At 38.2% G+C, this 27,725-nt stretch overlaps 2 protein-coding genes across 6 annotated transcripts in view; one reads left to right on the forward strand and one right to left on the reverse strand.

Annotated features, from left to right (window-relative positions):
* The window catches only part of LOC135208831 (lysophospholipid acyltransferase 6-like), a 53,614-nt gene extending 51,237 nt beyond the window's left edge, over positions 1-2,377 (forward strand). For all 3 annotated transcript variants that reach the window (XM_064241393.1, XM_064241395.1, XM_064241394.1), the window contains 3 exons: positions 557-754; positions 1,138-1,292; positions 1,509-2,377. In XM_064241393.1, coding sequence (XP_064097463.1) covers positions 557-754; positions 1,138-1,292; positions 1,509-1,701 — 546 coding nt within the window. In that variant the 3' untranslated portion in view covers positions 1,702-2,377. The remainder of the gene's footprint in view (positions 1-556; positions 755-1,137; positions 1,293-1,508) is intronic.
* Positions 2,378-4,486: 2,109 nt separating this feature from the next.
* On the reverse strand, positions 4,487-26,765 carry LOC135208832 (BTB/POZ domain-containing protein KCTD9-like). Of its 3 annotated transcripts, XR_010313228.1 has the most exons (11): positions 26,547-26,765; positions 23,627-23,748; positions 21,174-21,310; positions 20,690-20,798; positions 20,225-20,376; positions 19,633-19,856; positions 19,301-19,496; positions 17,627-17,760; positions 17,118-17,281; positions 7,238-7,344; positions 4,487-6,614 (listed from the first exon to the last, which is right to left on the reverse strand). XR_010313228.1 is itself a non-coding variant. In XM_064241396.1 (10 exons), exons 1-9 carry the CDS (start codon positions 26,592-26,594, stop codon positions 17,156-17,158), a joined length of 1,248 nt encoding a protein of 415 aa, XP_064097466.1. In that variant the 5' UTR covers positions 26,595-26,765; the 3' UTR covers positions 4,487-7,344; positions 17,118-17,155. The 3 variants fall into 3 exon arrangements, 2 of the variants coding, with proteins under 2 accessions (XP_064097466.1, XP_064097467.1); XM_064241396.1 differs by having other exon boundaries at positions 4,487-7,344; XM_064241397.1 differs by having other exon boundaries at positions 4,487-7,357.
* Positions 26,766-27,725: the final 960 nt, after the last annotated feature.

A 27,725-nucleotide genomic window follows, 5' to 3' on the forward strand; every position in this document is an offset into this window, starting at 1 on the left:
GTTGGTTTTTCTTACAAACCTGTTGATCATAAATAGCCTTGTGTGTGTGAAATGTATCCAGTCATGCCAGCTTAATTGATCTTAAAAAGTGTTCAAGTGGGTGTCAGTTTGGGCTCACTCATAGGGAATTTGACTGTTGTAGTACTTCAGTGATTGTATAATTATGGCATTTCAAGAATATAAACTAACATTAATAGGTTAAATTTTACACATTTTCTGTAGCCCGGTCAGTGACCACCTTCCACCTTGTATACACAAGAGTTGCCAGATGCCACAGATTCCTTGCTTTATAATCTTTTATTGTTTTTTAATCGGTTTCCAGTTGGCACTAGAAGATTATCCTATTGTTAAGACCTCAGGTTTGTTAGTTTAGTTTCTAAAGTAACAGTTAAAATTCAGGCTCCATTTTTTTTTTTTTCCCAAGAATTGACATTCATTTTGGAAACTACAGCAGGTTACTGAAGGGTTCAAGTGTGCATGTTCATTCATTTAATGGTAAAAAAAGCATATGCAGTTATATATTGAATATTATATTAAATAAATGAATACTTTTCAGTTTGGGTCAAACTTACGTGAAAGTTTAGAAGCTTGGAACTCGGGAACGATGAAGTGGCTTCGCTTTATGGTGTATGAAAGAGCACCTTTCCAGAAGACCCTATTCACTTACATGCTTTCCTCATTGTGGCATGGTTTCTACCCAGGCTATTACCTCACATTTATTGGTGGGGCCTTCTTTACTGTAGTTGCCAGAACAGTAAGTGTTTGAATATCCTTCCCTAGTTAGTAATCTTAATGGCTGTGGGTATTATACTTATTGCAGTTACCTTTCAGATTTGTTATGCAGATGGTAAGCAAGCTTCATTGGTTGCTATTATCACGATAGACAAGACTTGTTAAAAAGATGTTTTCTTTAATAATGATAGACAAGACTCATATTGTGATTTTAATTTCCTGAATGTTGAAAATTTTCATTTCTCTTTGCCCTAAGCGTAATTTCATTTTGTCCTAAGCATGTAAAAAGATGGTTTCTATAATTACGATAGACAAGAGTTTGTGAATTTAATTTCCTGTTTGTTAAAATTTTGTAAGGGTTTGTCATCAGGTTCTGTGCTTATAAATGAACTTGTTACTCCCCAGGTTCGACGCTCTGTGCGCCCACACATTTTAAGCAGAGGGCCCAAAGTAAAGTTTGCATACGACATTGTTACATCTGTTGCAACTCGCCTGAATTTAGCGTATTTGACATTCCCCTTCGTCCTTCTCCGGTTTTGGGGTACCATAGAAGTCCTTAAGTAAGTTTTATACTGAAAAGATTTTTATTTTTGTTTTGCTTTTATTAAGAAATGGAGGTATCTGGCCTTTTAAGCACTTTACTCCATGGTCTACTATATAAAGTACACACTGTTTACTGCTTATTCATAAGACTGTAACTACATTGTCTTTTGTACATGATCACAAACAAAGTACAGAAAAGTTATTTACAATGCTTAATTTATAACTATTTTCAGGTCATTATATTTCTATCAGACAGTGATAGGAATTCTCGTGATAGCAGTTCTGCCAAAGATTTTGTCCCCTCCACGTAATACTGGTAAACTTAAGCCGTCCAAAGTGCAGTCTGAAGCCTCTGCTTCACAAGTGGAAGCAGAAAAAATAGGAGATAGTCAGCCACCAGAAATAGATCACATGAAAGTTCATTAAATATCTATGGGAGATTTGTGTCAATGAATTAATGCTTTTTTATGCAAATATAATAACTGCAGACTATTTCTGGCCTTCAAGATGCTTGCATATTATTTATCTGTAATTGCTTTTTTAACAGTCAAGTATGCATAGCATTTGAAAATTCTAGGATATATATTTAATGATCATGCATAGTTTCCAGGATGGTAATGCTAGTTTAATGTTATGTAAGACAGCTGCATAGGGCTATTTTGTATTGGATAAAATTATACACAGAACTCCGCACCAAATTGCATTCATTAGATTCTCAATGAAAATGGCTGGTGCAAGGCTCTTGTCTTATTCCTTTATAATTTTATATGTTAATTCTTGTGAAAGTGCAATTATCATCCTCACTGTTTATCCAAAGTTGTATTGATATCACAAATAAGTTAAAGCTCTGGAAACTTTTTATATATATATATATTTTTTAAAATTGGGTTGGAGCAACCCTGAAATAGTAATGTGTGTAACCTAGTCAGTCATTTGTGAATCAACTGATTAATTTTTACAAAATATTCTCACATTATTGTTCTCATTTATATGTGTTCACTGTTGGTAATATTGTGATTATCAATGCAATAATGATTTAAAAAACTTCAATTTTATAAGCAGTGGTTTTTTTGTACCGGAAATATTTTAAACCATATGTAAAGTAGTTTTTTAATTTCTCCTCATTTGCGTTGCATGTTATCAATTTAAAGTACGTAATTCTTTCACTATTTAAACTGCATGGTGATTTGGCAAGGGCAACTTACTCCCAAAATTGTCCTTGTATACACTAATTTTATCCCTTTGGGCATACAAGTTAAGTATATCTTGGTTTAACCAGACCACTGAGCTGATTAACAGCTGTCCTGGGGCTGGCCTGAAGGATTAGATATTTTGACGTGGCTAGGAACCAATTTGTTTCCTAGCAATGGGGCCTACAGCTTATTGTGGGATCCGAATCACATTATATCGAGAAATGAATTTCTAATCACCAGAAACAAACTCCTCTTGCTTCCACTTTGGCAAGGTGGGGAATTGAACTCAGGACTACTGAACCGGTAGGTGAACCACTCTCCTTTCATGTATGGGGTATCCTTCAGTGTGAGATGAATCTTGGTAAAAAGATTCAAGAAGGGAGATCGTTGCTGACAGTGATGATCTCAACAACTACCACAAGTGAGGGGGTTGCCACGGGACAGCAAGGGGCAGAGCCTTAGTGTGTGTCTGTTCTTGACATTCTCTCTAAAGCCATGAAAATTGAAAATTTTTAGCCTTATTCAAAAGGGTTGAAATTATATATAAGATGCCATCAAAATCAAGGATCAAGGGTCATATCTTCTTGATGGGGAAAGCTTCAGGGGGTCTGGAGACCAGGCACTGAATGAGTTCATTTGACAGACTATGTTCCCAAAGGATTCCCATCCATCAGGACTCACTTTGTATGTAATAAGACTATGTTCTAGTTTAAAGCTCTGTGCTTTTGGAGTAAGAACAGCCCCCTAGGTGTTAACTCAGTGTCTGCCAGGGCTCCTTCGAAAGCATCCACTCCTACAGCACCTGGACGACTGGCTGATTCTAGTCTCCTCCAAGGAAGGTCTTCTGCTGGAAAGCATGGTCTACTAGCCTGTTGTGGTATTCTAGGGATAGAGATCTACTGGCAGAAACCTGACCTCGGCCCCAAACAGTAGATGAAGTTTCTGGACTTGGTAGCAATGAAAGCCTTCCAGGTGGGCTTGCATCTGGAGAATTCCAGGGATGTGACAGTACAGTTTCTGTCATAGCTCTTCTTGAGCTGGCTGAGAGACTTTCGTAAACCTGGGGAAAGAAATGGGTTTAGGGAGAGAAACAAGTTTTTAAGCCTTGCCCCAGTAATAAACCAGTTTTCTCCCCTCCTTATAGAAGGGCCTTCCTTATAGTGAACCTCCCGGTGGCTACAGTTCCCTAAATCAGTTTTCTCACCTTGTTATAGCGCCTGCATCTACTCTGTTCAGAAACCTAGTTACAGCTTATTTTGCCGTAGTCCTAGTTATGGCACTGTAACTTAGGAACATCAACTGTAACCTGTAACTGATTTTTAGATGAATGTATTTCAAAAAGCCCATAGGTAAGAGCCACCATAACTTGGGGACTGCCTTATTTGTAATTTTAGTTTAGATGTAAACTTCGATAAGTTTAATGTCAGTTTTCACAAGGATATCAGGTTAAGTAGTAGCTTTTAATTTATTGTTTATATTCTCCAATGTCTGAGAGAGACAAAAGGCGGGGTTTTGGTAATATTAATTTCTGTAACTTACCAAGATGGCTTTCTAGATTGGATTTCATTTAATTATAAAAAATTTAGGTATATTTACATAAGATATTATGTTATGATGACTAACTGCTGTGCCATTCTTTTTTTTACCTGTATTTCATTCTGTATTGATATTTTCTGGAAATGTTAGGTACTTTACTTTTTTGTGAAAGTATATTATTCCTTCAAACAATGGGGATACCCACGCCTGCCAGAAAACCTTGCAGATTTCAGTTTTCTGTATAGTAAATTAAGCCTATTTGCAATCAGTGGGTTTGTAATTAAGAAAATAACTTAAAATGGTTTGGCCATGAACAGAAATCAGTTCTGCTTAAGGTCATGTACTACCCTACAATTCCAGAATGGTTTTCTTGAAGAAAACTAGGAAAAAATACAAGAAATAGCATTTGGAATACAGTACTACTGTTATATAAAAGTATGATATCGTTCCATAATATGAGGGGACTGCAATGAAAATTAAACATTAAAATACAATTTATGTGAAAAATACCTAGAGAACATCGCCTTTCTACAGTGGTTAACTTGCATACAAAACAACTACAAGGTTGCATGGACTACTTGCAGCTAAGTTGTACATTTATTTGTTTATAAAACTTTGAATATTTGAACTTATACAGCATTACAATTCTGATATGAATGATAGTCTTTAGTTACTGAAAGATGGAGCAGTGCAAACCTCCAACACAAACATGCCAAACATTTAATAACACGTGGGATTATGTTAGTACTTATCAGATACTAAAATAAGTATATAAGTACACCTATTGGAATTATATACTTTGCTAATCCACTCTCAAAATATCTAAGATGACTAACTTTTAAGGAGTTACTAATCAATCAAACAGTGAAATTTTAAAAAACGACTAAGTGTGATCCGCTATACTTTAAATTACATGGCATTGTCAAATATATAAAATTCATACATGATAAAGTACATTATAAATACACTACCCATGCTACTAAACATTACAGACCTTACATTTAGTAAAACACTATTCATATTAATACACACTTCAAATTAATTTTTGTATTCAATAAATACAATCCTCTATGTATCTTATATGACTATGTTGCGACTTTAGCTGAAATTTGAGTCATCCAAATACATATGAGAGAAGTCTTGTTGTTATAGATTAAGAAAGCCTTGTACTAGCTGAGGGTTCTGTTCATAAAGCAGCCCAAAGCAATGAAATATTAAATTCCTCATGAGAGAGAGAGAGAGAGCCCCATTACTTACTAAAAATGTAAAAAATGCCATTGAAACAGATGGGCTCAAAAGTGCATTCTACATCCTACTCGTAGGAATAGTATATATGATTAAATACAGAAAGACCCTCTGAAATCAGCAACCAATCCTAAACTGATACTATGGGGTGCAACTTACATTATCTCTTGGTATAATGTAGACAGTACTACTCTGTAAGGTTTCTTGCAGCATCCCTTAGTCCCTAGATGCACTTTTTTCTGTCATTTAAATTTCATCTGTATTCTCTGGTCTCTCACCAACTTATTAACATTACCCTGAATTTCAACTCATAAAAAATAAATTCTATGGGAGATCCCTTTGAAGATTCAGAAATGTGACACCGTAACCTTGTCAATCCACTTGAAAAAATGGTAAGCAGTAAATAATCATTTTCAGCAAAAGTGAAACATTACCTATCCTTCCCTGCTAACCAATCATTTTCTTTTATTAAAATTCTCGGGTACACCGTAGAATGCAGAACTGGAAATTTAGTCATTATTCTGACTGTAAACGTCCTTTGCTGTGCTATGGTGTAAGACTGTATACAAAGCAGAAAGCCATTCTTTTATTCTTCCACATTAAAGTGCTTCAAATGTAGCAATATTAGCAGTAAAATCTGCTTTCATTTCTTGTTGCACATTTCCTTACATACTAACTTGATCCATCCTGTAATTATTTATTTAATTTTTATTCATCTTGAAACATATATCCCGATGAGTAAGCAATACAGTGGCAATACATTCTCTTGGTAAAATTACTAGCAATTAAGTACAGTACACAAAAAAACCATATAATAAAATGCAATTATCTCTTGCATCAACCAACTACCCTTAATGACTTGGAAGGGAAAAAAAGTTATCACAAATAAATATCTACACAATTGTCTTTTTCATGGTATGATAACTGTTCAAGTTACAGCATTTATCAAGATGCATCATGAACTTGAGTCACAGTATTTAAAATAAGAAGCATCTTCAACTTACGCAAGTGTGTGTATCTTAAAAGATGGCAACATCTTTGACATGCACACAAATGCAATGACTACCCCTGCGTATACTTTTAGCCCAAGTGTACTGACAACTGCCATCATACTAAATACAATCCCAATACATACAAAAAATTACTATACTGAATTTACATATACTGTACTGGCTTTATCTAAAGAAGTAACATTGAGAGAGGGAAAAGAAAGAGAATAGCTAATACTCACTTGCATCTAACAAAGCCGAGGTAGTGAGGGCATTTGTGTATCAGAGTAGTACTTTGTAAGATTATTGAGGTATAATCACCTAATCAGATGATTCAAGACTTCTTCCATCTGCCGAGTACTAAACTCTTGGGTGACTGCATCATAGTGGGCAAATGTGCATTAGTTAATTCAAGAGGTCTGTATCTTTTATAGGCAAAAGTTATCTACAAAAGCTATACAAAGGTACAAAATCATAAATATGTGAAAAATGAGCACCAACAGATTAAAGACTGTTTACCCTGTTAATCGTAAGGTAAATAGTTAATTGAAACATCAACATGAGACTTCTCATGCACTAGAAACTGTTTTCAGTATACAAAATTTTATATTATTTACTGAGAATTAAATGACAAATCTTCTAAGACAATTTGTATTTTTCATAGCTACAAACCTGAGGTCTTAACAATAGGATACAATGTTAAGACTTCAGGTTTGTAGCTATGAAAAATACAAATTGTCTTAGAAAATTTGTCATTTGTTCATACCCGAACAAACATTTGGTCTTACAATAGGAGCTGGATCCAGTTAAATCCTATTGTTAAGACTGAAGGTTTGTTCACGTATAACCTGAGGTCTTAACATTGTACTATCCTATTGTTAAAACCAAAGGTTTGTGGCTATGAAAAAAACAAATTGTCTTAGAAAATCTGTCAACACTGAAGTACTACTGTCACATGATATCAACACAAGTCTTGAGCATTTAACATGGTACAATTACCGTTTAGTAGTTCATAAACCATCATTTTCTTCATTTTCATCTAAGTGGTGTGGGTCTAAGTAGTTGTGGCATCATACACTAATCCCTGTATCCACTAATGCTGTCACCTGCAGTGAGAAACTTCATTCAAACAAAATCATAGAAATGAAATGTGAAGTAATGAGAAAAAATTTATTTTTTCTATATCAGCCAATTATTTATACTGCCTAAATTTTGTTTATGATGTTCCTCGGTAAAAGTTCTTTGAAAGTTCCTCGGTAAAAGTTCTTTGAAAGTTCCTCGGTAAAAGTTCTTTGAAAGAAAAGGACAGCAGCAGTAAACAGGTACTGAGACTGCATACAGAGCCATCAGTTATGGCTGTCAACCAATTTCAACACCAAGGAAGCAGGGCTGGCAAGAGGGAATATTTTTATATGAGTAATGTGTTCATACTGAAAAGATTGAACTTGTTTCCAAAATATTACATTTGTTTTATTTCTAAACTACATACTACATATATTCCCTAAACAAATTTTGGTGTGGTGCTATTGCCCCAGACTTGTAACAAGGAACTGAAGGCGCCCCCTTTCAGCTGAACCCATTAATTCAAAGCTCAGGAAGCTGTGTCTGAGACAATTCTGAGCATAAATAGTAATGTAAGTAAATGATTTGTGCAAACCTTATGGAGAAATGTCCAGCTTCTTTGGTAAACCCCCATAAGGAGCTGTTATACAGTAGGAATTCTCACTACTGCTGGCATTTCCATGAAAAGTTTCACCCAGAACATGATAGGACTTTCCTATTATGTGCAATGTAGCAGAGAATCAGTCTTCATTTAAAATATACCATAATTGGAGAAGAGAATACAACAGAAAATAGAATTTCGGCCAAGTGCTGGGACCTAAGAGACCATTCAACACTGAAACAGGAATTAACAATAAGGTTTGTATAAGGAGAATGAGGAGATAAGGAATCAAAGATGATAGGTCTCACTACCTAAGACTCCTAAAGAAATGGGGATGAATTGTCCCGCTACTACCAGTTAATGAGTTTCACTTTGACAACCTGTAGAATAATTCCCCAGAGGTAAAATTTCACAAATGTGGTTTGGTCTTTACATAAATGCAACAGTATCTCATGGATGCTAACTCTTAACTGGGATAGCTTTGTCACTTCAATTTGAGAGTTGGACTAGGATTTATATATCCAAAGAGTGCAACAGTTTGTAAATATTTTCTGTTTCTTCTATATCCATTTTAACCTTGATTTAATAAAAAACCAAACATATATGAAAAGATTACCAAACAGTTTCCTTTTTTATACAAAAAATAATTAAAATTACAGAAAATGTATGGTTTTCCTAGTAAACCTGCAAATTTATTTACATTTTGTGTAGTTTACACAAGCGCAGTGCACTTGTCTGTATACACATGCACAAGACATGTACAGTTCACTTGCGCACACACACACTCACACACACACACTGAGACACTGACTGGTGAGCAAGAGAAGTTCTGCCACAATGCATCCGGGTAATTTACAGGCAGTCCTCGGGTTACGATGGGGGTTCCGTTCTTGAGACGCGTTGTAACCCGAAAATCGTCGTAAGCCGGAACATCATAAAAAATACTAAGAAAACCTTACTTTTAATGCTTTGGGTGCATTGAAAACTATGTAAAATGATATTGTTAAGATACAATAAAGTTTTGTACATACTTACCTGGCAGATATATACTTAGCTATAGACTCGGTCGTCCCGACAGAATTTCAAAACTCGCGGCACACGCGACAGGTAGGTCAGGTGATCCACCATTCCCGCCGCTGGGTGGCGGGGTCTGGAACTATTCCCGTTTTCTAAGTCATAATTTCTCTTCCACCTGTCTCCTGAGGGGAGGCTGGGTGGGCCATTAATCGTATATATCTGCCAGGTAAGTATGTACAAAACTTTATTGTATCTTAACAATATCATTTTTGTACAAGTAACTTACCCAGCAGATATATACTTAGCTGATTGGCACCCTTGGTGGCGGGCAAGAGACAGCTAAAAACAAAATAATATTTAAACTACATACATTAAAAAACAGGAAAAAAACAACCTATGTTCTTGGATAACATAATCCATAGTTCCTACCTTATTGGGCTGAAGACTTCATGACTACTGTCGATGAGTCTGCTTGCCTCAAGAGTTTCAACGAGGAATGAACCTATGGTTGAATAACTCTTTGGATCGTGTCAATGGGGGCTAGCCCGCTTACGCGACAGAGCCTATACTGGATCGTACCAATAGGGGCTGACCCACTTACATGGTAGAGCCTTGACCTTTTGTCATATCAATGGAGACTCGCCCTCTTACATGACAGAGTTAAGGTTATTAAACAAATCACAAAGAGCACTGAAGCCAATCCCGATCACCTGACCATGTTAGTCTTGTTACAATCTATGAATTGTAAGAGGGTCCCTATTCCCTCTGACAATTAACCAATAAAAACAACCACCAATAAACAGTAATTTAAGCCTTAAACTAAATAGGAAGGATTAGCCTCAGCCCCTTCTCCCAGCACTGAATTCGCCGAAACATACGCTCCCAGAGCAAAGCACTTTTCGTACGAAATTTTAACATCTCTTAGGTAATTCGAGGCGAACACCGAATTACATCTCCAAAATGTCGACTCTATAAGAGCCTGAAGCGACCATGTTTTGTGAAATGCCATCGACGTAGCTATGGCTCTCACTTCATGAGCTCTCACTCTGAGAACCTTGAAATGCTCTTCTTCGCATTTAAGGTGAGCTTCCCTTATTACATCTTTTATGAAGAATGTAAGGGCGTTCTTAGAAATCGCTCTTTTCGGATCTCTTACAGAGCACCAAAGACTTTCTTCTGTACCTTTCAGCAACTTCTTCTTCTCCAGGTAGAACTTGAGTGCCCTGACTGGACACAAAGTCCTTTCTAGTTCTCTCCCTGTTAATGAAGATATTCCTTTTATCTCAAAGCTTCTTGGCCAAGGCTTTGAGGGATTTTCATTTTTCGCTAGAAAAAAAAATGGTCGAAAGGAGCAAATCGCTGAATCTTTCTTAAACCCCACTTTACCTTCCAAAGCTTGCAACTCGCTCACTCTCTTGGCTGTTGCTAACGCAAAAAAAGAAAAAGGAATAAAGACTTTCTTGTTAAGTCCCTAAACGAAGCTGCGTGAGACGGTACGAATTTTTTCCGACATTAGGAACTTGAGGACCACATCCAAGTTCCAGCTAGGCTTCTTGATTACATGTTCTTTCGTGGTCTCAAAAGACCTTATAAGGTCATGAAGATCTTTATTGTTTGTCAGATCTATTCCTCTATGTCGAAAAACTGAGGCCAGCATACTTCTGTAACCCTTCACTGTTGAAACTGCCAGGTTACAGTCTTTTCTCAAATATAGGAGAAAATCTGCGATTTCAGTTACAGAGGTACTGGAGGAGGATATTTTCTTTTCCCTACACCATCTCTAAACAACTCCCACTTCGACTGATATACTTTAGAAGTGGAGACTCTTCTGGCTCTTGCAATAGCCTTCGCCACTTCTCGTGAAAAGCCCCTTGCTCTGACAAGTCCTTCGACAGTCTGAAGGCGGTCAGACTTAGAGCGGGGAGGTTTTTGTGAAACCTGTCGAAGTGGGGTTGTTTGAGAAGATCGTTCCTTAGTGGAAGCGATCTTGGAAAATCCACTTAAACTACTCCAGCACCTCTGTGAACCAATCGAGAGCCGGCCAAAAGGGAGCGATGAGGGTCATTCTTGTTCCTTCCGAGCAAGCGAACTTCCTCAACACTTCTCCTACTATCTTGAAAGGAGGGAAGGCGTACGCGTCCAAGCCCGTCCAATCTAGCAGAAAGCTGTCTACTGCTACTGCTTGAGGATCCGAGATCGGGGAGCAATAGGTTTCTAATCTGTGGTTCTTGTTGGTCGCGAACAGGTCTATATTGGGCCTTCCCCACAGATGCCACAGTTGTTGGCAAATCTGAGGATTGAGAGTCCATTCCGTGGGTAGGACTTGATCTTTTCTGCTTAACAGATCTGCCCGGACATTTTTCTCTCCCTGTACAAACCTTGTGAGGAGAGAGATCTTCCTTTCCTGTGCCCAAATCAGCAGATCCTTTGCTGATTCGTACAGGGAAAAGGAATGCGTCCCCCCTTGCTTCTTTATATAAGCGAGGGCTGTTGTGTTGTCCGAGTGAATCTGAATCCCCAGACCTGAGACCTGTTCCTCGAAATGAACCAAAGCTAGATGAATGGCTGTTAGCTCTTTCTTGTTGATGTGCCAGGACACTTGTTCTCCTTCCCAAATGCCTGACACTTCTTGCGAACCTAGGGTCGCTCCCACCCTGAATCTGAGGCGTCTGCAAACAACGCTAGGCGCGGGTTCTGTAAGCGAAGGGAGATTCCTTTGCTTAGTTTCTGTGGATCTAACCACCAACGGATATTCTCCTTGATCCGTTTCGAGATTGGAAAAGTCTCTCCCAGATTGTTGGACTTCCAATCCCACTTCTCCTTCAGATAAAATTGAAGGGGTCGTAGGTGAAGTCTTCCTAAGGAAACGAACTGTTCCATCGAGGAGGGTCCCCAGCAAGCTCATCCATTCCCTCGCGGAACAATGTTCTTTCCTTAAGAAGACTGACACCTTTTCTAGGCAGTTGTTCTCTCCTTTCCTGCGATGGATACGCTAGAAAATCCCGAGAATCCATCTGAATCCCCAGATAGACAATACTTTGCTGGGGAGTCAGCATGGATTTCTCGTGATTTACTAAAAGTCCTAAGGACTTTGTCAACTTTAGAGTCACTAAAAGGTCCTCCAGACATTTTTTCTCCGATTGGGCTCTTATTAGCCAATCGTCCAGATATAACGAGATCCTGATCCCTTCCAGATGTAGCCAATAAGCTACATTCTTCATGATGTCCGTAAAGACTTGAGGGGACAGTCGAAAGTCCGAAGCACATCGCTCGGAACTGGAACACTTTCCCTTGGAACATGAACCTCAGATATTTCCTTGCTGCCGGATGAATTGGCACATGGAAATACGCATCCTGAAGGTCCAGGGACACCATCCAGTCCCCTGGACGAAGAGCAGATAGAACAGAGGAAGACGTCTCCATTGAAAATTTCTTCTTCAAGACAAAGAAATTCAGGGCACTGACGTCTAGAACTGGTCTCCATCCCCCCGATGCTTTCGGTACCAGGAATAGCCGATTGTAGAATCCTGGGGACTGGAGATCTTGAACCAGTTCTACCGCTTCCTTGGAAATCATCTGTTCCACTGCTTGCAACATAGCAAGCTTTCGGACCGGATCCGAGTATCTGGCGGTTAACTCCCTTGGAGTTGTCGTCAAGGGAGGATTTTCCCTGAAGGGGATCAAGTATCCTTTTTTCAGGATAGAGAGGGACCAGGAGTCCGCTCCCTTCTGCGCCCAGACTTTGGCAAAGTGGAGTAGCCTGGCGCCTACTTTTCGTCTGGAGGACTTGCTGTTCATCTAGACTTCCCGAAGGACCTTCTAGATGGTCTACTCTTTCTCTCTGGTCTTCGACCTCTAAGAGGGGCTCTAGAAGAGGAGGCCCTCGAAAGGGCTGAACAAAAGAGGGTCTCTCTTTCTTCTCTATCGGCACTGCCGGCCTAAACTTCTTGGCTGAGTGCGTGAGTAGATCTTGAGTTGCCTTCTCCGTAAGAGATTTCGAAACCTCTCTAACCGTCTCTTGTGGAAAAAGGTGCGGGGATAAAGGAGCAAAAAGAAGAGATGTCCTTTGCAAGGGTGATACTGCTCTTGCTAAGAAAGAGCTAAAGACAGATCTCTTCTTCAAAACTCCCGTCCCAAAAAGAGAGGCAACTTCCACAGAACCGTCCATGACCGCTCTGTCCAGCAAGCCAGGACGCTCGAAAGTTCCTCCATGGAAACAAAGTCCGTGTCCTGAGCTCTCTTCGCTAATGCTCCTAACGCCCAGTCCATAAAGTTGAAGACTTCAAGGGTTTTAAAGAGGCCCTTTAGAAGGTGGTCCAGCTCACACATGCCCCAAGTCGCCTTAGCAGACAGCAACGACTTCCTCCTAGCCGAGTCCACTAAGGAAGCAAAATCCGCATCCGCGGAAGAAGGCAGGCCTAACCCCATCGGCTCTTTGGTCTCGTACCACCTTCCTGGTTTGCCTGTTAACTTGGAAGGAGGGCAGGAAAAAACTGTCTTGCCCGCTTCCCTTCTGGAAGTCAACCACTCTGAAAAAGTTTTCAATGCCTTTTTCATACAAAGAGCGGGGCGCATCTTAACGAAGGAAGACGATTTGAGAGCTTTAGTGCTGGACATCAACGATCCTGGTGAAGGAGGGTCCGCAGGATGAAGGGAGTCTCCGAACTCCTTTAGCAGCAAAAGAGAAAGTCTCTTGTAGTCCGAAACTGCTACATCTACAGGCTCTTCGTCTTCCGATACCTGGTCCAACTGATCTACAGAAGGAGATCGTTTTGGAGTGATCTGGCTCTTCCCGGGAGAAGAACTCCTTTCCCGAGAAGGGGAGTGCGGAACATTAGCACTCCTATACGAAGAGTGAGGCTCCTGTCTGTCGGCAACACTCTTGTGCCTACTAGACTCTTGTTGTCTAGGTTCGTCGGGTTCGTGGCGCTTGCTAGGCTCCTGGCGTCCTGATTCAGGGCGCTTGAAAAGATCCCCGCGTCCTGATTCAGGGCGCTTGAAAAGATCCCCGCGTCCTGATTCCTGACGCTTAACAGGCTCTTGGCGCCCTAACACTTGACGCCTAACGTACTCCTGGCGTCCTGTTTCCTGGCGCCCTAACTCCTGGCGCCCTGACTCCTGACGCCCTGACTCGTGGCGCCCTGACTCCTGGCGCCCTGACTCCTGGCGCCCTGACTCCTGGCGTCCTGACTCATGGCGTCCTGGCTCATAGCGTCCTGATTCCTGCCTTCTAGCAGAATCCTGACGTCCTGAATCCAGCGTTCTAAGAGGCTCTTGACGTCCTTTCTTGCGTCTTGCTGCCTCTTTGCGCCTGTCTGGCTCCTGGTCCTGAAGACCCAAGGGATCCTGATACCTAAATCGGTTTTCCGGTTCCTTGTAGCTAAACCGCTCGAGACTTCTGCTCGATGCGCTGTGTCTAAGAGGGCGCTTCGGGGAAGCCAGCCTATAGGGCGAAAGGGCTCTTCTCTCAGGAGAACAACTCCTATCCGACGAGTCCCTTGACGAAGGCGATAAACGCCCTGGAGATCGTGAGAGTTCTCTCCTATACGAAGAAGGACGCTTAGCGGATCTCTTCACAGGGAGCGAGACATCCTTCCTCCTTGTAGAGTCCTTAGCAAAAGAGCCTACGAGCGACGCTAACTGCTCTTGCAGATTAACCAAAAACTTCTTGGTCGGATCCTGAAGAGCAGGCTCCTCTTGTCTAGTCCTCTTAGGTCCCGAAGGCCAATCCTCGGGAAAACGCTCTGGGCTGGAGTCAGCAGCGTCTCCTTTAGGCGCCTTCCAGGCTCTCTTCAAAGGGCGCGAACGGGAGGCCGAACTCCATCCTCGTTTAGGAGAGGAAGAGTCTGAGGCCGAAAAACACTCCTTTAGGACGCCTTTTCTGCGGCAATCCGAGGCAGCCTGGGACTTAACAACAGGATCTGCCGAAGGGACGCCTGACCGTTGGGGATGTTCTGCATCCTCCCTGCGGCTTTCGACATTCCTCCTCCCCTGGTCCTGGGAGTTTGGAAGAGGTCTAGGCCTAGGAGCAATGAGGAACCGGTCAGACGCCCCCTCCATGCACTGGGGACACTGCACAAGTCACTATCACCACTCTTACCTTGGTTTAGAGCTCGTAGCTGAGCTTGAAGTTTCTTAATTGAAGCTTTTACATTTTCCCTCTCTGATGAAGAATCTTTGGATTCAGAACAGGGAGAAGCAGCTGAGGCTAAGGGAAAATTGTTAGAAGGAGAGTTAATTTCTTGTTCTAAGGAGCAAGATCTACTAGATGACCTAGCTGAAGCCTTCCTCACTCTATCTCTCTCAAGCTTCCTAACATATGATGATAATTCCTTCCATTCAAGCTCCGTAAGGTTCTCGCATTCCACACAGGTGTTAATAAAAGAACATTCATTCTCCCTGCATTTAGCGCAAATACTATGCGGATCTAATGCCGATTTAGGCAGCCTAACCTTACAGTCTTCCCTACTGCAAACTCTAAACATAGGTGAAGCCTTAGCGTCAGACATCGTGAAAGAGTAGTCAAAACCAAAGTCGAAAAACAGTCCACAATAAGCGTATGCCAAGCCAGAGAAAAAACAGAATACGTCACCAAAAAACCAATCCAAATTCTCGGCAAACGAGTTGAAATCCAAGATGGAGGAACGAACAATAGGTGTTGTCCGTTCAACCGACAGAGAAATTATGACTTAGAAAACGGGAATAGTTCCAGACCCCGCCACCCAGCGGCGGGAATGGTGGATCACCTGACCTACCTGTCGCGTGTGCCGCGAGTTTTGAAATTCTGTCGGGACGACCGAGTCTATAGCTAAGTATATATATATCTGCTGGGTAAGTTACTTGTACAAAACTGCATTCTTCATCCAAAAAAACCTTCAAATATTGATTATTTTGCATTTTTGGTGTCATATTTCTTATGCCAGATCAGCATTGTAGGCATCGTAACCCTGGAAATAATTTTTGATGAATATAATTGAAAAGCGCCTTAACCTCGGAATGTCGTAAGCCGAACCCATAACAACCCGGGGACTGCCTGTATACTGAAGGCTAACCAAAACAAAGCCACCAACTTGGGAGTATTGCCACCTCATTTTTATGATTTCATTATTTCTTTTGAATACCCGCCTCTATTTAACCTACTACAACCTTCTTTTTGTATGCTTTTTGTTTTCAATTTAGATACTCGTTGATTGTCACTGTTGGAGTTATCCATCAGATGGAGGAAAGAAGAGTGAGAGGGGGAGGAGACTTGTGTAGCCGAGTAATTTAGCCAGAACACACACACACTCATAGGAATGATATTAGAATTGGATTATTGGCTATTAGGGCCTACAGTAGATTTGTTTGTCAACTTAAAAAGAAAAAAGCTGTCCATGGATTAGTGACACACTAATATATTCAGCATTTCTTCCAAAAGTAAACATTCTCTCACTCTCTCCATCTCTAGATAATTCTTGATCTAATTGCAGTTTGAGGGAAAATGTACCTAAATACCAGATACCAGGTAGGTTATTGTACCCAAGGAAGATCAACACTGATGTTGAACCACCTAGCTATGGTAAATAATGAACTGCTGCTGCTGTTCATATGAACAGCTGTACTTTAGTCATCAAGAAAGACAGAATAAAATAAGTATGAAGACAAAGAATGAAAGAAAAGTAAAAGGGCAAATGAGTATCGAGTAAAATTTCATCAAAACTGGGATACCAAAACTGGATAAGAAATAACATGCGTAGTCTGACTGCATATACACAGGGGAAACAGGCTCATGGAAACTGATGGGATTGATGGTAAAACAAGTTTACTTATACCCTTTAATATTGAAGTATTTTTTCTTTAGGTAAATCAACTAAATCATGCAGTTTTACAGGAAGTAAATTATCAAAATAGTTGTACTGGATATACTCAGTACTTGGGAGCTCAGACACACTTCAAGTTATGAAAAATATATAAAACGACAACTAGATATTCTAAATAACTTTAATAGATGCAAAGAAATACAGTAAAATAATTCACAATTACCTAAAAATGCATATGACCCCTGAATGTGAAAAAGTTACTAGGATATAAATGAGATGACCACTTGGTTGTAAATTGGTCAAAGTAATGACCATAGTCATAATAAAGTTATCCTGGCACCAGTAACAATCTAATTGTTGTAAAACAAAATACAAGAAAGAAAAGCTGTAGAAAATTTACCTTTCTACTTCTCGACGACTTCAAAAACCATAATGTGATTAAAGGTCACATGTCATGGTCTGAGACATGTGAAGAGGAGTAAGCATTAATTCAAAAGCAGCATCCTTTAGGTTAGCACCTCGTAAATTGGCCTCTTGCAAATCACTTCCAGACAAATCACAATTCTGGAATGGAAAAAGAAACATTTTTAAATAATAGTCATACAGTGTTAATAGTAGGGATAGGCTTCAAGAAAGTTGTAGCATCCTTCACCTACATCACCTAACCTGAAATGTGGCTGTATTTTCAGTATACGCCTCTTTACAATTAACTAAGGTTCAGAAAAGTTGTGACTTCAATCACCAACATAAGCCAGCCTGATATGTGGTACACGTAATCTGTTTTTTATATACATGCCACTTTAAAATTAAGTGAGCTTAGTGGAATTAAATTCCAACACTATTCTTACAATAAAATTTTGTTTTCGTTTTAAACAAACTACGCAAACCCACTACATAAGGACAACGTACCTCTAAATCAGCACCCGCTAATACAGCTGCCCGTAAATCACAGTTCTTAAGGTTGGCATTCTTCAATGTTGCAACTCTGAGATTTACACCAGCAAGCATGCTGCCTTCTAATACAGCACCCCTCAGGTTTACACCTAAAAATGAAGCATCAACAATTAATTTTGAAAGATTAATACAGAGAATGGGGGTAGGTGGTTTTAAAAATACATCTATTTTGAAAGATTAATAAAGGTAATGGGGGTAGGTACTGTTAAATAAAACTGAAAGAGGGATAGGAATTACTTCCTCTTCTGAAAGTGTTGACTTTATTAAATAATTGAATAAATGACAAAAAGACACTGAAGGATTCTTCTTGTCGTTCATTCAAATGTTTTAATTGTATTACACTCTTATAATCTCCTAGTAGTTAGCATTTTTAACAGACTGCCATTACACTATATCAACAGAAACCTTTGAATATTTTAGAGCACAGGATTAGCATCTGAAATTTGAAGGGCAGCTGCTATCCATACACCTATATAATTAATCTGAAACCAGAGATAAAACATTCACCTCATTGCAATGTAATTCATTTAGAGTTGGTTATCATCATTATTATTATTTTAACATGAACATTGAGTCATATACCATACACACAGGTTTTTGCTTGATGGATTTGTCCCCAAACAAGATATAGATTGGAGCAAAGTAACGTTAAAGAAGTTGAACACCAATTTAAGATGAGACCAAAGGGATTGGATATAAAGTAAAAGGAGGACGGAAGCAATGCTTAAGGGAAACTGCAAAGAAACTTTAATACCATCTACAATGGAGATGGTCATGTACTACAATACCCTTATGTATCCAGTCTCAGTTAAAATAACCACAAGAGGAAAAAAGGGGATGTTGACATTGAAGGAAACTATAGCTATAACTAGCTGTTGTAGGTTGTAAGATTACTGAATCTAGAAATGTGAGTTCTGACACCCAACATTTTGGAACTCTATTTTCATCATGATGCTGATGTGCTTTTTTTATCTTGAAGCTAATTTTGATTTACTTTTTTATATTTTTTCATCAAAGGTTCACAAGACTAATAGAGCAAGCTTCAAAGGGCAACTAATATACTGACAAAAAAAAAAAAAAAAAAAAAAAATGACTGCAAGGAGATCTGAAAGGGGACGAATATTTAACAAGAGACAATACTCTGCTGTTTCAAAACCACAGAGTGCCAACAAAATGGAGAAGTACTGGTATATATACCTTTCTTGTTGTCTTGTAAAGCAAATTCAAGTCATACAACTATGTTCCAAGGTTACTTTAACTTTCAACTTTAGAACGAGTCAGCAATGGGAGGCCATTAATCAGTGCTGTGGCTTAATCAAGTTTGCAAATATTTGGTTAGAGTTGCAATTTATCATCCACATTATCAATAAAATATTTACACCAGACTTTTCCCCATACAGAGTTAGACATAGATGGTCTCTCTGCTGAATGATATATAAAATGAACTCTCCACTGTCTTTCATCATACATGTCCTTTCTACCTCATTTTCCATTTTGTCTACGTTTTCAACTAGTATACTTTTCCCACGAATTTCTAAATCTGTACGTACTTGTAACAAAATATTTGACCCTTGAAATCAACATAGTAAAAATTGGAATTGTGAATTTCTGGTTTATATTTAAACACACCTTCACAATAAGATCTTGTTCCAGCTGGATCTTCAAAGTTACAAGAGCGAAGATTAGCATTCTCTAAATTTGCACACAACAGGCGCACATTGAGCAGCTGTGCCCCTTCCAAATTAGCACCACGGAGATTAGCCCGTTCAAGACAGCAACCATTCATATTTGCTCCAGAAAGATTACAGTGGGAGAGGTCTGCAAACTATAATAATGGAAATTACTTTCACTGGATAATGCAAGAAAAAAATGAGAAACAATGTCATATCTCAGAAACCAAGTGAATTCATATATTTTGTCATCATTTTATACTGTGTTTCCACAAGGATAAAAACACATACTTTAAAGTTAATGTTCCTAAGGTCTAACTTTGACAAATCTGCACCCTGTAGGTTGACCCCCTGAAAACGTAGTTCATCCCGATGATGAGTACTTAAGAGGGCTTTAACTATGTCTCTTCTGGTCAATGGTTCAAGTTCTCGTTTGTAATCTCTTGAATTGATCAGTTCTTCTAAAACAGGTACTGCTGAGGTTAAGCCAAAAAACTTTGCTTCTTCTAACACTCCTGTAAAGAAAGAAATATGAAATAATAATTTGTAAATTCAATAACATTTTATCAAGGTAAACAGTAACTAACATTTCTTGAATTTCATACGACAGCTCTAAAGATTTTTTCTTAAATGAGAGGCAAAGATGAAGACAAGGTTAAAGTTTAAAAGTCTGACAGTTTAAAATTAAGCATTCTTGAATCTTTTGTCTATTATACATTCTCAACTTTTTTTTTATACATAATTTTTGCAACCTTGTAATGTATACAAGAAGATTCAATTTCCAGTAGTGATTTATCAAACCCAGATCTTAGTAGGATTACTAATAAAAAATATAAAGAATTAACAGAAAAAGTATGCTAATGAATGCTAGAGTCATTTATACCTTCTGGATTTATCCCAGGATCTAGGATCAATGTCCCATTTCGAAGGTAATTTAACAGAGGTTCAAAATATGTGTAAGAACGATCAATCAGGTACGCTCCATGCGCGTCTCTGTTGCTTGGTGGTAAACTGGAATCTTCACAATCAAACATTCTGTTACAAGAGAAACATTAATATTACACCATGAAATAGAAATGCAGTAGTAAATACATTATTTCCAGTTAAAAAAATACTTTCTTTACCAATCCATCAGTTCTGGCCACATTTTAGATAATGAATTTTATAAAAGAGAAAATCTAAACCATCGTGACTTCACATCAACCAGAACATGTAATAAATAATAATAATAATAATATTTTGATCGTCATAAAGCATAATTTGCAGAAGCATATTGCCCTAAACTATGTGAAAACAAATAGGTTTGTTCTTTTGGGTTACATAAGTGTGTAAAGCTTGCATCACTTACTTTGCTAACATAGAGTTTGGTTCTTTGGTGACTAGAGTTGCCCGAGTTGTGGAGAAAATTTGGCCTCCTACATTAAGTGTTACCCAATCATGTGTGGAAGAAACATTTTCTGGAATGGAAAAATACATTTTAGATGAATAAACAGACCATTTTCTGCCTTACTGAATGACCTATTTAAGATTCAACTTCTGATTAAATGCCATTGTTAAGGTTGAATTTTTCACTGTATGCCATAATGATGCTTTGATATGGAATGTTAAAGAGCTGAGCAAAATGTCCAAAAATCTCTTACTAATGTTGAGAAGCATGATGATTTACACATACTAAGCTTGAAAGTCAGTGGTACTTGGACTTAAAAATTAATATATTTTTAAAGTTAGTTGACATTTCCAGACTACATTCTCTGTTCTTTGCTACCTAAAGTAATAAACACAATGTCAAAAAGTTTTGGCATAGCAAAAGCAGTTTTATGACATGAACTTACCACAAGAAGATACTGGACCCGCTACAGATACATTATTTGTACCCGCGCCAACATAACCACGAGGTCTAACTCCAGGGCTAGGTTGTGCAGGTAAAACAAAGTCTTCCCCTTCTGAGACGTATAATATATCATCATCTCTGGAAAATTCAACGTATACCATAAGATGTCTTGAGATTTTACACAAAAATAATGATTTATCAATCCTACAAATTCATATCAAGTTGTCTATTTTTAAAGGAAGGTTCACTTATATCAAGCAATATACATGGTACAAAGATTCAACTATGTAAGCAGTGTCCTCTAACCCCACTGCCACAAATGACATATGACTTTTTTTTACTTTTACTGGGGGGCCAGGATTAATGAAATAAACAGTAAGTATACCATACTTATGAATGTAGGCTGAAACAAATAACTGATTGGCAATTATGTACATGCTAAATCTAAAAACAACAGGAAGTGTTGTACATAATCATTTTAAAATATTTCCCTTAGAATACTACATGAAATTTATAACATATTTACAACACTATACATTTAAATGATAATGTAAGCTAATTTCAATCAAAGGAAAAACTCTTTGGTAGCCTTGTGGAGTGCCTAACACTGGTAGACTTGATTATAGTTGACTGTGGCCAGTTCTTGTTCTGGATATTTCTCATTTGTGTACATATTCTGTTCAGTTAACAACAAAATGCAGCATTTTATCTGGATGTCATGCAGTAATTTATGAACTATACTGATATTTCCTGAACACAGCAATGACAAATATACAGTGGTACCTCAAGATACGAAAGCTGACACGAAAAATTTTACTGCTCTACATACGAAAAGTACTCAAGATACAAAAAGTTTCTGAAAGTCCGAGATTCGCCCGATAACAATTTTGCAACTCACGCTGTGCGCCGCCATCTTAGTTCTAGTAGACTCGCCACCATCCTCCTGCTCTCCCATTGGTTCCTGATGCTAGCCAAGCCATGAGATCCTTCTCTCCTATTAGACAGCATCCCTCCCATCATGCATCTTACGTGGTGGCGTGCCTTCACTCGGCCACTTCGCACCCGAAGCTTTATCGTACGCATGCGGCATTCATTCGGTCCAACAATTTTGTTTAGTATCGTAAATTCGTTAGTGATTTCATTGTGCTACTTTATCGTGTTGTGAGAACCTAATTAGTATATGTACTACATACGTAACTTAATTACGTACAGTAAATATAGTCATGGGTCCCAAGAAAGTTGCTGAAGTTCACAGAAAGAAGAGAATGCTTTCTATGGAGACAAAGATGGAGATAATAAAAAAGTATGAAGCTGGCTTGCGGTTGAGTGTGATCGCTAAGGAATACGGCCGAAATCCGTCGACGATAGGCACCATCCTTAAGCAGAAGGAAGCGATCAAAGCAGCTACACCTTCCAAGGGCGTGACTATTTTGTCCAACAAGAGGAGCCATGTGCATAATGAAATGGAAAGGCTGCTTCTTGTATGGATCGAGGACAAAGAAATCGATGGCGAAACGATAACCGAGACGGCAATCTGCCAGAAGGCCAGCGCTATTTTCGGCAATTTGATTGCCCAAGCCGAAGACGACGGCGGAGAGGGGACAACAACGGCAACCCCAGAGTTCAAGGCTTCTCATGGGTGGTTCGAAAAATTCCGTAAACGGACTGGCATCCATTCGGTGGTGAAGAAATTGAAATTACGTTAAGTATAAAAAAGTAAAAAGAAATGTAAAAATAAAAAAAAAGACAAAATAAATTTTATTTTAAGTTTTTGTAAAGTTAAGTGTTACAGTTTTGTTAATGTGTTTTGTAAAGTTTAGTTTGTTTTTCTGACATTTTTTTATGTGTTTCGTAAAGTTAAGTGTACGTATCTGCCGTTTGTCCTCCTCCTCCTCTGCCGCCACTTTCGGAGATAGCCTCACTCGAAAGGTAAGCTTCCACATTTTACGTTACAGTAATATTTCTTGTACACTAATATACACTTTATTTACAGGTTTTGCATTTTTATTATTAAGTTACGTATTGAATGGCCCAAATTGTTGTAGTATTTCATTGTTTATAGGTCAATTTACCTTTATTATGAAATTTACTGGGGTGTTTTTGGAGGGCTTGGAACGGATTAGCCATTTTACATGTAAAATGTGGTCCAAGATACGAAAACCTCATGATACGAAAGGCGCCTCGGAACGGATTAATTTCGTATCTCGAGGTACTACTGTATATGGTTGTCCAACAGTCATATTAAAAATAATGCTGATACCATAACTTCCACATAACTTAAAATATTCAGAGCAGCCCATATGATGTTAGGTCTTAACCAAAATGGCCCCTTGAAAAAATCACTTAGAAAGCCAAGGACTAAAGCATTAAAACAATAACACAGGTATATATTACATCACTTGATTTCTAAAAGATCTGACAACCACTAAATACAAAATTAACATTAATACAAACCTAATTAGTCTAATGTCATCTATAAGTCCTCCTTGAGGTGTGTACAGATGAGTTGCGCGGATGCCAAGTTTCTGTGATGCCCCTGCTAGCACTTCCTCAAGCGAATGAGTCACTAACAACACCTAAAAGGATATGAATATTAGAGACACCTAACTAAAACTTACAACTTTTAATCTTATATACCTGTAGTCACAATTCAAATTCAAATTTATAAGTTTTTAAGGCAATATTGTTGAAAATTTATTATCAATCAATGTATCATTAAAATTTTAATAATTAAAAATAAAATCTAGAAAAGTGTCTGCATATGACTATTAAGTAATCGAAGTAGATATTGTCACCGCGCTGTGAACATAGTTTCAGCGCCACTTACTATTTTCACTGCACGCTCTTTCCAGCCTCTGGCCAACAGATGTCACCATTTTCACTTCCTGTTTTGCTTTTAGCAAGAAAGGTGCAAATTTCTTCAAATCTGATTGATACTGCAGTTTTTGAAGACTTTAAGTCTCTCATAACCTTCATGGCATTGTTCCAAAATCTTTGATGAATTAGGTGTAGAAGTCTATCTGCGAGTATGAAAGACAGCATGCTGATAGATCTCTTGATCCTCTCCACACAACTGATCTATCTGTTTGTCTTACAATTGCCATTAATACGAGCAACCAGTGTGAACCAATACAATGAAATGTGCATATCAGTTACCTATGTCATATATTTAAGAAAATAGCATTATAGTAACTGTAACTACTGTTTATGATAGTGATGTGATAAATCACAGATCAGTGGAAACACAATATTTGTAAAGTTTGAAAAGCAATATTTACTGCTTACAATTGTTCAACATTTTATTAAAATTTCAGTATAATAATGGCAAAAAAAAGCATGCAGAGAATAATTGACAATTTTTTCATAAGTAAATTCAAGAAACACTTTCAGGAGGTGAACATATTTCAAATTTATTTTCACCGCAAAAATAGCAACACCTGTAGACCAAAGGTTGAAAAAAGCATGCGGTGAGAATAAGCGCAGAAATTGTTTTCACCGGGCAGTGACAATATCCACTTCCTTGAGTAATATTACATAGTAGGTATTAGGCTACCTAAGATATTCTTCATTTTCTTCTCAAAAGAATGTCTGAGCCATTACTCTACAAATGTGTTGCCCGGCTGTCTCAAGCCTGTTCATGAGGTATAAAGCTTAAGGTTCGGTTACAATAGGTTTGCTTAAAGGTAGGTTACTAGCCTAGACTTTACTCTATGGCACATAGGGTAAACAACCGCAGACGATCCATCATCATCGCGTGGCTCGGCCTTATTCACTTGATATTTAATTGGTGAAACAAGAATACAATTACATCTTTGAGCATACCATTCAAAAGATTGAAGTTTTGTCAACATAACGTGATATATGAAAGCCCCATACGAACTAAAATAAGCATGTGAGCTCTTCGTAAAATATCTTTTCAAGGCAGTTTTGAAATCCAATATGGCGGCAGTCGTGTGACTGGCCATTCTAACCACAGACAATCCACCACCTTTCCCAGCCTTCCCAGCACTCATTTGAACAATGTTAGCGTATATATGTAACGTTTATTGATCTTGCTCAAGATTGCAGTTGTAATCAGCACAATAAAACAACATTTTGTTGCCATATTAGTGAAAGTATATGAAACTTCTTATTCCCGGGGTCATGTTTTGAACTGAAATTCATTTTTACCTTGTAATCAGTGTTTTTATCCTTACTGCCATCACAACTGAAACTCCAGTGTTTATTTGATTGTTATTATACACATTTTGGTCTTAATTCACTCCAAATTGCACTTGAACTACGTTGCTGTTCCTGGTTCCTAAGCGCTCTCTCCACAAACACAGTTACGGGCAGCACACAGTACGCAGTGTATGAAGTTCACAGCTTTAGTCCCTTAATTGTTTACTTTACTTTATTTACTTTAACTTGACTTTGTTACTTTGAAATGTTTATTTAATTCATGTCTATTATCCCTTTTTTGCAACCAAATTAGGCTAACCCCGAAAAATTACAAATATTTCTGATGTACTTACGAGCAGACGACGCTGCAAAAAAATGACTCATCGTTGCCAATCTAGTGGAGCATCACACATACGCCGATGCATTCACAAACTGTTTCCATGAATTCTAGTTGTCATAGTAATGCAGTAATGATAAAATTGCTATAAGATGTATATATACCACAAATAGATATGCTAGGTACTAGGTAATTACACTTATTTCCCCAGTTTTGTGTAAGTCTTACCTAGTATATATAGGTACCCAGTTTAGAGGGTAAATGCATACCAATTGACAACACTGATAAATAATTGAAGAGTGCAAAGAATGCCGTAGTTCCCTTGGATAAGTAGTGGTTGGAAGTCGTGTTTAAGATTGTTGTGATGAAAGTGCCCCAGTGTCTATGGGTACAAGTGGTGTGCGGATTTAACACAGGAAATGTGAATTTTATTGACACAAGCGACTCCGCAAACATCGAGATGGCATCAATCTTCTAAACATTTTTAATTATAAATAAAAATTTCGAAAGCGTCATGGGGGTAGTGTGCACTGCGTTGGCCACACTTTTCATTACCCTGTTTACCTAAATCTTAAAATATGGCCTTAATTTCTAACTTTGGAGTAAATACTTACTTCGAAAGGAGTGTCAGGACGTGTTAAAGTAATTCTTCGGAGGATGGGCAAAAAAGCGGTAGTCAGTGAGTTGGCTAGTCCAGTTGGTTGTTTACCCTAGTAGTAGCATGGCCTGACACTGGTAGACTATCAATAAATAGGGGTTATTTCCATCGTTAGCTTTATTTAAAATCTAAAATTATATGCTTCCAATAAGGCTATGGGGTATTAAAAGGTATAGTAGCTTGAGTGGGTGTCCGACCTTCCCAGAGCTTACGCCTACCTTGCCATCGACTCCCGACCCATTTCGGAAGAGTATAACTCTCTTCATGGTCACAGTTGCGTTCACCAGCTTCCACTGTGCTAATCAACACATTAAACTGTGCATATAAGATGCAAATATAAAGATATTAACATTCTTCACCACAAGACGTCTTTGTTTCTTGAAGTTAACGATGTCTTGGGAATGTTGTGGACTCACAGTTTGAGGAACCTGTCAACTAGCACGATGATGGGTGTGTTCTTTTGATATCATTTGGCGAAAACAACCATATTTATCTGATGTATTCAATATGAACGCAAAAATACGCTAATTAAACTTTTATAATTTTTAATAAATAGATTTTAGCTCGCTTACACATCAGAATTTTATGTGAAGTTGAAATTTAAACAATCTCTCAACAAAATGTACACAATACACCTTCCCAAATTTTCACTGTTTATTTTGTAAACAAAGGCAAGAATTCTGAACAGGGATATCTTTAAGAAATTGACAATAAATAATTGCAATCGAGAATGAGCTCCGGACACTGGATTCCGAGTTATAATGGAAGCTAAAATCAAAATGTTGTACAAGAAACCAATTTTAATGGTAAAATAGAATTGTACCACTGTGACCGGATTAGAAAACTTCTTTGATTACGACATAAGGATGTACCTACCTTTACTTACAGACTTTTATCCCACACGACCCGTACGCCACCCTAACAAAAGATACATTAGAAGGTAAATCAAATAAACTGTGAAAGTTAAAAATTATATTCATCCGAGAAGCGCTGGACTATTATCTGTACAAAACGGTATCAGGCTACCGGAGAGCAGATTCACAATTAGTCAAAATAGAGATTGGTTGTAACTCCATTATGAGACAGAGTAATGTGAGAATAATTATTAATATTAAGATTTATTGCCCACAGAAAGTGCCAGGAAAAGGTGACTGACAAAAGAATAAAATGGCAAGAATTAATCAAAGTGCTATGATATTGATGGTCAACAAAGAAAAAAATTACCACTCATGTTACAATTAACACTACAGAATCAGTAGAATTAGTTTTCTATTAAAGCCAGAAAATAAAGCACAGAAAAAGACAAAACCTTTTAAAGTAATGGTGGATGAGAAAAGTTTTATATTTTGTTATCTAAAAGGCAGCGCATCTTACTGTGATGCGACTATCGATTCTTG

Source organism: Macrobrachium nipponense, chromosome 35 (genome assembly GCF_015104395.2).
Source record: "Macrobrachium nipponense isolate FS-2020 chromosome 35, ASM1510439v2, whole genome shotgun sequence".
NCBI classification, from domain to species: Eukaryota; Metazoa; Arthropoda; class Malacostraca; order Decapoda; family Palaemonidae; genus Macrobrachium; species Macrobrachium nipponense.

Excerpts from the sequence above, each read along its gene's own strand:
- LOC135208832 (XM_064241396.1), bottom strand. The coding sequence starts at position 26,594 with ATGAAGAGAGTTATACTCTTCCGAAATGGGTCGGGAGTCGATGGCAAG. Across the intron at positions 21,311-23,626 it reads GATGACATTAGACTAATTAG|AGATGATGATATATTATACG; the intron begins GTTTGTATTAAT and ends TGAATTTTCCAG. Across the intron at positions 17,761-19,300 it reads AACAAGATCTTATTGTGAAG|GTGTAAACCTGAGGGGTGCT; the intron begins GTGTGTTTAAAT and ends CTTCATTTTTAG.